This window comes from Lolium rigidum, chromosome 1 (genome assembly GCF_022539505.1).
Source record: "Lolium rigidum isolate FL_2022 chromosome 1, APGP_CSIRO_Lrig_0.1, whole genome shotgun sequence".
NCBI classification, from domain to species: domain Eukaryota; kingdom Viridiplantae; phylum Streptophyta; class Magnoliopsida; order Poales; family Poaceae; genus Lolium; species Lolium rigidum.
The window spans coordinates 75,591,200-75,602,180 of NC_061508.1; the positions used below are offsets into that span (position 1 = coordinate 75,591,200).

General features: G+C 49.8%; 1 protein-coding gene across 1 annotated transcript; it reads left to right on the forward strand.

Annotated features, from left to right (window-relative positions):
- Positions 1 to 4,076: 4,076 nt before the first annotated feature.
- LOC124647535 (F-box/LRR-repeat protein At4g14103-like) lies at positions 4,077 to 5,469 on the forward strand. Its single transcript, XM_047187461.1, has 3 exons — positions 4,077 to 5,027; positions 5,157 to 5,291; positions 5,407 to 5,469. The coding sequence occupies exons 1-3, from the start codon at positions 4,077 to 4,079 to the stop codon at positions 5,467 to 5,469; spliced, it is 1,149 nt and encodes a 382-aa protein (XP_047043417.1).
- Positions 5,470 to 10,981: the final 5,512 nt, after the last annotated feature.

The window sequence follows — 10,981 nt, forward strand, 5'->3', positions numbered from 1 at the left end:
TTACAAGGGTGCCGCGGAAAAGTTAAGGTGTAGATATGGGCTGTGAGCCATCAACCTGATGGGAGTAAATTGGGGACAGGACAACAACGGAGGGATTTGAGGATATCCGGAAGAATAAGAATCGAGCCGTCCGGCGGTAAATTAATTGGATTTATTGACTACCTAGGAAACATGCCACATGCAGTTTTACGTTTGACAAGGAAGACGTTCCATGTCGGCCGATCCGTGGTTTCACACATCTCTACCGTTCATCATCTCTCGTCAAATAGCGAAACGAACGGAGATGAGAGATCCACGAAAACTAGGTGGGTTGAAAGTATAGCGGGAGAGACGTAACAGAATGGTGCCTAGTTTCGAAATTTGAGCAAAAACTCCTCAATCTTAGCCTCGCTTTCGGTCTATAAATACGGCTAGGGGTGTAACCAACGCGTGCGTCGTGTGTGACTTAGACTTTGACTCTTGCTCGGAGAGGAGAGGAGAGGAGAGAGGTCGATCTAATGGTTCACTCCGTCCTCATCGAGCGGTCGTTTTCCTCGCCGACTCGACCGCCGTTTCTCCGGCCCGGCGGCGAGCACGTCTCGTGATCCACCGGATGACCTAATAAATCCTAGTTTGTCTGATGGATAGGAGGAAAGACAAAAAAGAAAGGGCAGGCCGGGGGCTCGTCTTGATCCGTCTAGCAGGTAGGCATGCCTCTTGTCTTTCTTTCTATTCTCATGAATCGATCCATTGCTTGCATCGTGATCCAGCATTTTTTCCGCAAATGGTGAAAGAACGATGACTTTCACGGGCGTATGTTATATTTGGCGGAAGCGGACATGGCGTCGCGCGGGAGGAGATGGAGAAAAAGAAAGAGGGGAGACAGCCTATGGATGGATGGATCGATCAGTTGGCGCGCGTGAGATAAACGGTAGCGCAGACACAGGTTTGATATCCCGAAGTTCGCCCATCTCTCTCTCCCTCTCTCTGATGATCCTTGTCTCGTTTCCTATGCGGGGATTATCCCTGATGAGTCTCTTCAGATCCTTGATGAGTTCAATCTCATCCTCGTCAGCGTCGCAAAAAGATACACCTAGATCCCAGACCTTGAATATAGAGCTCCTCGACTGCGCCTGCTCGGCTACTGCCTCGGATGATACCAACTCACCACCATCATCAGGTTTTGCTGTGTATCCGTCCATTTGCTTACCATGTCCATCTGCACCTCTAATCACGTTAGCACGGTCAAGAACTTTGGTAGCGTCTTGGTCATCATAACTACTGCCCCGTTGCTCCATGTCAACATCATCGTTCCGAGTATCTTCGGCGCCAAGCTGGCGAACCTTGTATGTGTTGTTTCTCTGACGAAACTGAAAACGTGCAGCTGCGCGCGGGGAGAGAACGTCGACGGCGGTCGGAAAACGGTTGTGTGTGCCGGCAGAAAACAAACGGAGGAGGTTGGAGTCGGCGCGGCGCTCACCGGGGTGACATGGACGAGGTCAATGGAGACGGGAAACCAGGGGAGACGCTCGGGCCGACGAGGGGGAAGAAGAGGCAGCAAGGACCGTACGAGCTTCCTGCTTCATCGGTGGTAGCTTCCCCAGTACACAATTATGGATATGTATCAAAACCCTCAAGTGGATCCTTGACACTGAATATAGTGGGAGGGGGGAGGTGGCCGGCTGGGCCAAACAAGGCCCATGCGCCACAAACCGTAACCTAGGGCGCCCCCACACCCTTATCCACTTGGGGGGTTGGCCGGCTGATCGAGGTGAGAACAATTAACGCTAGGTAAAAGGGCAACGCGTGAGAAAAGCGTATTACACATATATTTTTCCCTTCCGGGCCAACATATTAGTAGCGTGGCGGTACGCCTGCACGCAGCTGGTCATGATATACGTGCCGTGTGTCCTAGAAAGGGCACGCTGCTGCTGATAATTTATGGTCCTGTGTTCTCGTGGGCCCTACGTATTAGCCGCGTGCCCTTGTTTGGTGTGCGCTACCACTGAGAACATATTAATCACGTGCCACTTTACGGCCCGATACCTAGTAGCAAAGCATATTAGAGCATCTCCAGTCGCGTCCCCAAAACGTCCCCAAACAGATTTGGGGCGCGCCTGACAAAAAACCGGTTCTAGCCGCGTCCCTCAAAGCAGATTTTTGTCCGGCGCGCCCCGATACGGTGTCCGGCGCCCCGAGCCCGTCCCCGTCCCACAGGGGACGCACCGGGCACGCTGGACACAACGAAAAGCGAGGCGAAGCGACGCGGGCCCGACGCGTCAGCGGCACGGAAGCCTAAAACTCCGTCGCCTACATTTGGTCAAGCGACGTTAATGGCGTCCCTGGTTTCCTAGGCGACGCAGGGAAGCGTCTCGTCGTGCATGGCCGCGTGGCCGTTCGCGCCGGCGTTATTGCGTGCAACCACCCGCTGCCGTCGTTGTACATTAAGACGCCCTGCGGTTCGTCCCAATCTCTCACCGCTCCCAAACCTTCTCGTCACCCCCCCCACCCCCCCGCCCAGATCTTCTCCTAGCCGCTCTAGACAATGTCGACCTCGTCCTCCCGCAAGATCGCCGCGGCGAATGGCTTCGGCCGCGGCAGCCTAACCATGCCGGAGGCGTGGGCGCTGTACCACGCGGGATATCATGTCCCGACGGATATGCGCCTGCCAAGCAGCGGCGGCTGGAAGATGGCCGTGAACGGCATTGGCGTCCCGCCGCCGCCGAAGCCGGGCACGGAGCAATGGAGGGACGGCATCAAGGCCCGGCGGGCTCAACTCACCACCGAGGAGCGGGCGGATCCGACATGGGCGGCTAAGGACAACGACGACTGGTGGGCCACGTACTTCAAGGCCAAGTACGACATCGAGATGCACAACACCACCGGCCTCATCGGCGGGCCCAACAGCTGGAACAGGGACGACCGCGCCCTGTTCTGGGGCGTTCCGAGGCGCACCCTCGACAGCGTCATCCGCGGCATCCGCAACGGCGCTCCAAGTTTGGAGACGCCGCCGTCACCGCCACCGTCTCCTCGAGGAGGACCACCACAATGGCAGCCGAGGAGGACCACGTACTCGTCCTCCTCGAACTCTTCTTCCTCAGGACCGGCCCCGATCGGTGTCGTCCTCATCGTACCGCTCGGCACCGTCCCCAAACGCGTGGTGAAGGAGGAGCCGGCGACGCCCATCAACACGAGGCGTGGCGGCAGCGGCAGCCGGCGGCAGCAAGAGAGTCGTGGCGCCGCCCTCCTCATCCCGAAGCCGGAGGTGAAGGAGGAACCAGAGGAAGCGGCGCAGGCAGCGGGCTGGTGGAGTACGAGCGGCAGCAGCGGCTCATCGCCAGCAGCGACGACCCCGAGGCCTGCCCAGGGCTGCGAGCGGCGTTCTTGGCGTCGCTCAACGACAAGGACGCCTGGAGGGGCGACGTCTTGACGGCGATCGCCATGTCCATCCGCGACTCCAGCAAGCCGCTCGTGGACCTCACCGACGACGGCGAGGTAGGGTCAAGCGGCCTGGTGAAGGACGAGCCCGTCGACGAGCCCGACGAGCGCGTCAAGCAGGAGGTCATCACCGACGACATGTACAACTTCCACCGGTACTACGACGCCTCCGGCCGCCGCAAGTACTTCTAGATTAGGTTTAGTTTAAATTTAGTCAAATTTCGTTTGAATCTAAGTAATATATGGCAAGTTTGGATGAATCTAATCGAATCTCGCTTAAGTTTAAAATTTCCGAAATTTTGTTTGGGGAATGCGACTGGGGAGCGACGTCCCCCAAACGCGGCACGCGAAACAAGTCCACCAAACGCTCAATCCGACGCGGTTTGAAGGACGCTTTGGGGATGCGACTGAAGATGCTCTTAGTCTACTAGTTACATGGAAAAGGCATCCCAACCTACGGCCTGTCCTGCATTTTCCAGGCTTGCGAGTTGCGATTGCCAGCGAAGGCCATGCATGCACATCCAGGCCTCCCGGCAATTTCGGCCATTGGACGCGATAGTGTGCTGCGATGCAGGCTTCTTCTCCTCGCCCTCATAGTCATAGCCACGATCAAACTCGAAAGTCAAACCCCCTATGCCCGCGCGCTGGAGGTTGCGGCGATGGCCACCCCTAGAGTCAAAGTGCGGAAATGGCACAACGCCGAGCTGGATGCCGGCGTCACACTCACACCACCGGCGAGCGAATTCGGAGGAGGGCCCGATCGGATCAGCAACCTGCCCGTCGACGCTCTCCGCAGCATCGTCTCGCTGCTCCCCACCAAGGACGGCGCCCGCACCCAGTCCGTGTCCACCCGGTGGCGCCACCTCTTCCGCTCCGCCCCGCTCAACCTCGACGTCGAGCTCCGCCGCGAGGACGAGCCAGCCCCAACCCCATCCAGCCTCGTCCCCCGCATCCTCGCCGACCACCAGGGGCCTTGCCGCCGGCTCTCCCTCACCTGGTACGGCTACAAGTGCGACATTGTCCCCGCACTGCTGAACCGCTGGCTCCAGTCGCCAGCCCTCAACGGCCTCCCCGAGTTCCATCTGCGGCACAACCGCACGGCAAACAGCGAGGATGAGGACTTGTGGCGAGCGCATTACACGCTGCCGCCGTCCGTCCTCCGGTTCGCGCCCACCCTCCGCATCCTCAGCGTCAAGTGCGCCTGCCACAGGATCCGCTTCCCCTGCGTGGCCGGCGGCGATGTACAGTTCCCCCACCTCAAGCAGCTCACGTTTAAAGGTGTCATCATCTCGGAGGCCGACCTCCACGGCGTTCTTGCCGGATGCCATGTGCTGGAGAGCTTGGTGCTTAGTGAGCTGGATGGCGTCTCTGGCGTTCGGATCAGCTCCTCCACCCTAAGGAGCCTAGGTGTCTCCTCTGGTTTTGGACATGAGCCAGAAGAAGTGTTGGAACAGGTGATTGTTGAGGATGCCCCGAACCTAGAAAAGTTCTTCCTAGATGGAGCAGAGTACTGCCTATCGATTTGCGTCGTTTGGGCACCCAAACTGGAGTTCTTGGGTTCTCTGCCACGAGGTTTCACCACAGCCAAGCTCCAAGCAGCATTTCTTCAGGTAACCAAGAGCTTTTGTTTTCCTCTCTATCAAGAGACACATCTCATCATATTTACAATCTCGTGTGGTATCCACTCACATGCCTTGTGAACTTGTTTGCTAATTACTCACATGTCTTGCTTAATTCAGAGAACTGCTGCTGCCAGCTTGATGAGTGTGATGCGAACCGTCAAAGTTTTGGTTTTGCGCATGTCACCTCCCAGTGTTGATGACCTCATTAACTTCGTCACATTCTTTCCTTGCGTGGAGAAGTTATATGTTGTGGTGAGAATCGATTAATTTGATTGTGCTTTACTACTTTATAGCTAGTGGTTTCACTCCTTTTGTATTCCATCAATCCATATCTAGAATATACTAAGTGCATACTACCATATTTCAGTTATCTCGGGACGGGGCATTCAAAAGAAAACGGCATCATTTTCCACTCGGTTATATCATTTAAATCATTTTCTCAAATGATGATAATGAATGGTTGACTTAGGTCAACATAAGTTCATGTATTATTGTTTGAGAAATTAAATCTTAAGAAGATTTCAATGAGAGGAAATTATTCCTCAAGAACCATATGAAATTTACTTGTCACATATGAATAAGGGGAAATTATTTTCCTCAAGTCACCCAACCAATGCACCTATTTATTTTATGTGTGTGCTTAGTATAGTTTGTGTGAAGTAATGAGGTGTTTAGTATAGCTTTTGAGCTTGTTTAGTGATTATACCTTGTATTCCAATTTAGACGCTAGCACCGGAGATTACCAAGAGGAAGAAGGATTCTACCCAGAAGAAGAAGGGGAAAACCTAGAGAACTACCAAGGCAAGATAATACTCTTGCAAAGTGCAAAGCTCTCCTTGAGCAAGGCACCATGATTCTTACCTTTCTTCATACAAGCCTATCTTATACAAGTTGTACTCGTTGTGTTTTCAAAGGATGGAATAAAATTGGTCTAGAGAACAAGATTACTAGATGAGTAAAGATAGCAAAGCAAAGTAGCACCCCTCATGATTAGTGCTAGTGCTAAAATACTAAAACTTGACTACTTTAGATGGGAACATGTGAATGGTTGAATTTGAAACCTTGGAATGATGAAGCATTCCATTGAATGATTTGAGGTTGTTATGAACAAGAGCAGATGGTGATTTTTGATGAAAAACTGATATTGGTTTGAATGCGATACCTTTCCAATTTTTGAGTACCCCCACAATACCTGATTATGGGTAGGGCTTAACTGGAAGTTTATAGATCTTAGTATGGGTTCCCTCTGAACACACATCATAGGGGTTATGCCGAGGCTGCCTCCGTTGTTGAGAAATGATGTGAATTGAGGTGAAATTGTACGGCCAAGCCCTGTGCAGTTCCCAGGTTAACAGTTGGTTTTCACTGGGAGGCCAAGCTCATGGGGAGAGGTGCTCATACTAGGATGTGTAAGTGAAAGGTTATGGTTGATGATCCGCGTACTGTGTTACGGTGACTCGGAGTTATTCCGACGGATGAAATCAAATGTTGTGGCACAAGTGTGCAACCTCTGCAGAGTGTAAATCTATTCGAATAGCCGTGTCCACGGTTACGGACGGTTGGAAGGGCCATACAGTTTCCTATGTCAGAATTTTGAAAACTTTAGTAAATGTGAATGGTGACTTGGTGACTCGTTTGAAATTATACCAATGTTGTGGGAATGACACTAATCTTCCCACTTAAGTTAGTTAGCACATGATCCAAGCTGGTGAACTAAAATTTGGCTTAAGCAAGTTAAACTAGAGCTTAGTACCTTTAGTTGGCATTTTACATTAGTATTAGTTTGCAAGTACTTGAAGTACTTACGGCTTTGTCCCTGGCTATTCAAATGGCCAGAGTACGATGATGAACAGAACTATCACGAGGATGATCAGCAGGATGCCTACGACGACTAGGGGTTTCTAACGTCAAATGTTGGCATGTGGACTAGAGAGTCCATTACTATTACGCTTCCGCTATGTATGAACTTGTGTATGTATGTTGATTGAAAGATCAACTATTTGTGTAAGAAGAATCAGGTGATTCAGGATTGTAAGACATTATGGCTTGTAATAAATAATGACTGTGATATTCGACTATTATGCCTCGCAACAACATTATCCTGGGATTGCGATGAATGACATAATAGGCATCTGGACTTAAAAATCCGGGTCTTGACACTCTCCGATAAGAAATAGTATGTTGGGTGAACGAATTACAGTTGGGCAATTGACAAATAGAGAAGGCATAACAATGCACATACATATATCACGATGACTACTATGAGATTTAATCAGGGCATTACGACAAAGTACATAGACCGCTATCCAGCATGCATCTATGCCTAAAAAGTCCACCTTCGAGGTTATCATCCGAACCCCTTCCGGTATTAAGTTGCAAACAACAGACAATTGCATTAAGTATGGTGCGTAATGTAATCAACACAAATATCCTTAGACAAAGCATCGATGTTTTATCCCTAGTGGCAACAACACATCCACAACCTTAGAACTTTCTGTCACTGTCCCAGATTTAATGGAGGCATGAACCCACTATCGAGCATAAATACTCCCTCTTGGAGTCACAAGTATCAACTTGGCCGGAGCCTCTACTAGCAACGGAGAGCATGCAAGAACATAAACAACATATATGATAGATTGATAATCAACTTGACATAGTATTCAATATTCATCGGATCCCAACAAACACAACATATAGCATTACAAATAGATGATCTTGATCATGATAGGCAGCTCACAAGATATAACATGATAGCACAATGAGGAGAAGACAACCATCTAGCTACTGCTATGGACCCATAGTCCAGGGGTGAACTACTCACACATCGATCCGGAGGCGATCATGGTGATGAAGAGACCTCCGGGAGATGATTCCCTCTCCGGCAGGGTGCCGGAGGCGATCTCCTGAATCCCCCGAGATGGGATTGGCGGCGACGGCGTCTCTGGAAGATTTTCCGTATCGTGGCTCTCGGTACTGGGGTTTTCGCGACGAAGGCTTTAAGTAGGCGGAAGGGCAGGGTCGGAAGAGGCACGGGGGCCCCACACCATAGGGCGGCGCGGGCCCCCCTCTGGCCGCGCCGGCCTATGGGGTCGGCGCCCCGTGGCCCCACTTCGTATCTCCCTCGGTCTTCTGGAAGCTTCGTGGAAAAATAAGACCCTGGGCGTTGATTTCGTCAAATTCCGAGAATATTTCCTTTGTAGGATTTCTGAAACCAAAAACAGCAGAATACGACAGAATCGGCTCTTCGGCATCTCGTCAATAGGTTAGTGCCGGAAAATGCATAAATATGACATAAAGTGTGTATAAAACATGTGAGTATCATCATAAAAGTAGCATGGAACATAAGAAATTATAGATACGTTTGAGACGTATCAGACCCCCTAAGACAAAGCCGAGTGCAAAACCTATTTCAAACACCTTGAGATCAAGAGTGACACACCAGATGAGTTGAGTGAGGATGTTTTGCTTTCTAACAAGTTAACCTCTACTCCTCTTGTGTTGACTTCCTCTTTGCTAGGTTGCTCGGACATCGACGACGCCATTTCCATGGAGATGAGGGACTCCACCATATGTGAGATGAGTGAATCCACTATATGTGAGATTGAGAGCCACCACTTTGAGGACATGAGTGATACACCAAGTGAGATGGGAGAGGTAGCTGATAGGTTCATGGAGGCCAATTCACATTCTAACAACTTACCCTCTTCCTCTAGTGTGTTCTCTTGTGTCTCATTAGGTTCCATGGATGACGAGACACCGATCATGGAGAAGATGTACATGGTGCATGAAGACGATGATATCACACCATGCTTGCTTGAAGATGAACATGGAGGCCACATGGAGCCTACCACTTCCACAACACCTACCTCACATGAGCGAGACTACAAAGGTAACAACATAGGTGTTGATGATGCCATGATCCCACTAGTGGACATGATGATTTGTGAGTGCATGCATGCGTTGGATGATCCTATTGCTATGTCATATGCTTCTTTCACTTTCCCTTGTGATACTTGTGATACCACTATTGTTGATCATGTGGAATTAGTTGCTTGTGACACTTTGACCATGCCATGATATGATAAAAACTTGAACATGTTTTGTGCTACATGCTTGCACTATTCTCCCATTAATGCAACCAAAATGATAAACAATTGCTTTTTCCAATGCTTGGTTTGCAATTATGTTAATATGCTTGTGAATGAGATTGCCCCCATAACTCTCTCAAACTTTGGAGACTTTGCATATATCCATGTTGAGCATGTTCTCATATTTACTCCGCATATTCACCATAGCTATTATGATGCTTTGCTTAACGCTAATGATGATGTGCAAAAGAAATAGCGCATCATGATGGATGATGTGTTCATATACCATGCACACACGTTATTTGATATGGCTATTGTGTGTGTAGGTGCAAGAATGACAACGTCAACCTCTATGGAGCATGAGTTGACAAAACGAGCTCTAGAGAGCTACCTCCACAAGTGCTTCAACGAGAAGATCGAACCCACCACTTCGACTGCACAAGATCTCTCGATGAGAGCACACCGGCATCTTACTAAGGCGACCTCCTTCTACTTGCGCTCTCTTGATAAACCCGTGGAACATTGGCTACCCTTTGAGTGTTGCTTGGCTTTTCTTGTGCTATTGATGGGGCTCTTGACAAGTGAATTGGACATTCAAGCGTTCATGTCATCTACCTCCTCTATACATTCGTGAAGATTTGTCATCGAGGACGACTCTTTTTCAAGTGGGGGGAGATGATGCAGCCCGACCTTCGGCCTTCACCGTATCATGTGCGGCATTGCCAACGCGTCAACTAAAGGTGAACTCAATCCTCTTTGTGACTCCGCTGCTTACCCTCGAGGATGGTATACTACTTGATAATCCGTCTCGTGTCAATGGTAAGGATACATCGTCCCAGATGGAGAGAAGAGAGGGCAGCACAGAAGATCGAGGAGGGAAGGACGACGTGACGGAAGCATGGAAGAGAAGGAGGAAGAGGAGCTGGAAGCTCCAGGGCCGGCACTGCCGCCCTCCACAGGCCCGGCTTGGGCCTTATTTTCCAGCATCGGGCTTTCCTCAGCCCGGCTCGAGGTCCGGCCCGGCCCAAAACATGGCCAGGTATAGGTACACACAACACATGTGGTGGTGATGAAAGTGCATTTGTGCCGGTAATCTTCATGAGCTAGCTTCTCTGCTCACACGTGATTGGTGTGGTCATACCTATCAATATTTCTCTTTTCTTATTTGTTCTCTTTTTCACATGATTTTTTCTACTTTAGGCTTATCCTGCAAACTGGTTATAATCATTGGGATATTGATTCTTACGAATATTGCACTTTGTTTGAACACAACTTCACAGATTGTATACATGTTTGGTCTTCCAAATATTTCATTCTAAGAGGGGAAATTTCAGGTATTGGCTAATTTGGTGCAATGTGCTAGGTAACTACTTTTCTAACATAAAAATGGTACAATCAGAAGTAACTTATATTGTGTTCACTTTTTTCTTTACACAAATAACTGCTACTTAACCACCATTACCTTATATGCTGTCCCGAGAACCAACCTGAGGTTGGGTGGTTAGGAGGGTGGTTGTACCCTCCAGCCCACCAATGTTCAAACCCAGGTTTGATATATGTGTGTATCATAAAGGCGGGATATTCATTCGGTAGGAGGCGACGTTCCCGTCGACAGCGAGACGCCCGTGGTGACTTCGTCAATTTCAAGATCCAATCTGCCGGCTCATTCTTTCGGAGGTGCCCATAGGGGTAGTGTGTGCGTGTGTGCGATCATTGGGGTAAATGTTTGCGCGTGTATGTAAGCATCTTGCGTTTGTACTATGTTTCTCAAAAAAAAAAAACTTATACGCTGTCCAACAGAGTATACAGCTGGGAGAAGAAACATCCCAGAAAGAGTCCTCAAACTCAGAACTT

Bases quoted from the DNA above. Each gene is read 5' to 3' on its own strand.
- LOC124647535 (XM_047187461.1), top strand. From the start codon at position 4,077: ATGGCCACCCCTAGAGTCAAAGTGCGGAAATGGCACAACGCCGAGCTG. The intron at 5,028-5,156 runs GTAACCAAGAGC...TGCTTAATTCAG, and splicing joins TCCAAGCAGCATTTCTTCAG to AGAACTGCTGCTGCCAGCTT. The intron at 5,292-5,406 runs GTGAGAATCGAT...ACCATATTTCAG, and splicing joins TGGAGAAGTTATATGTTGTG to TTATCTCGGGACGGGGCATT.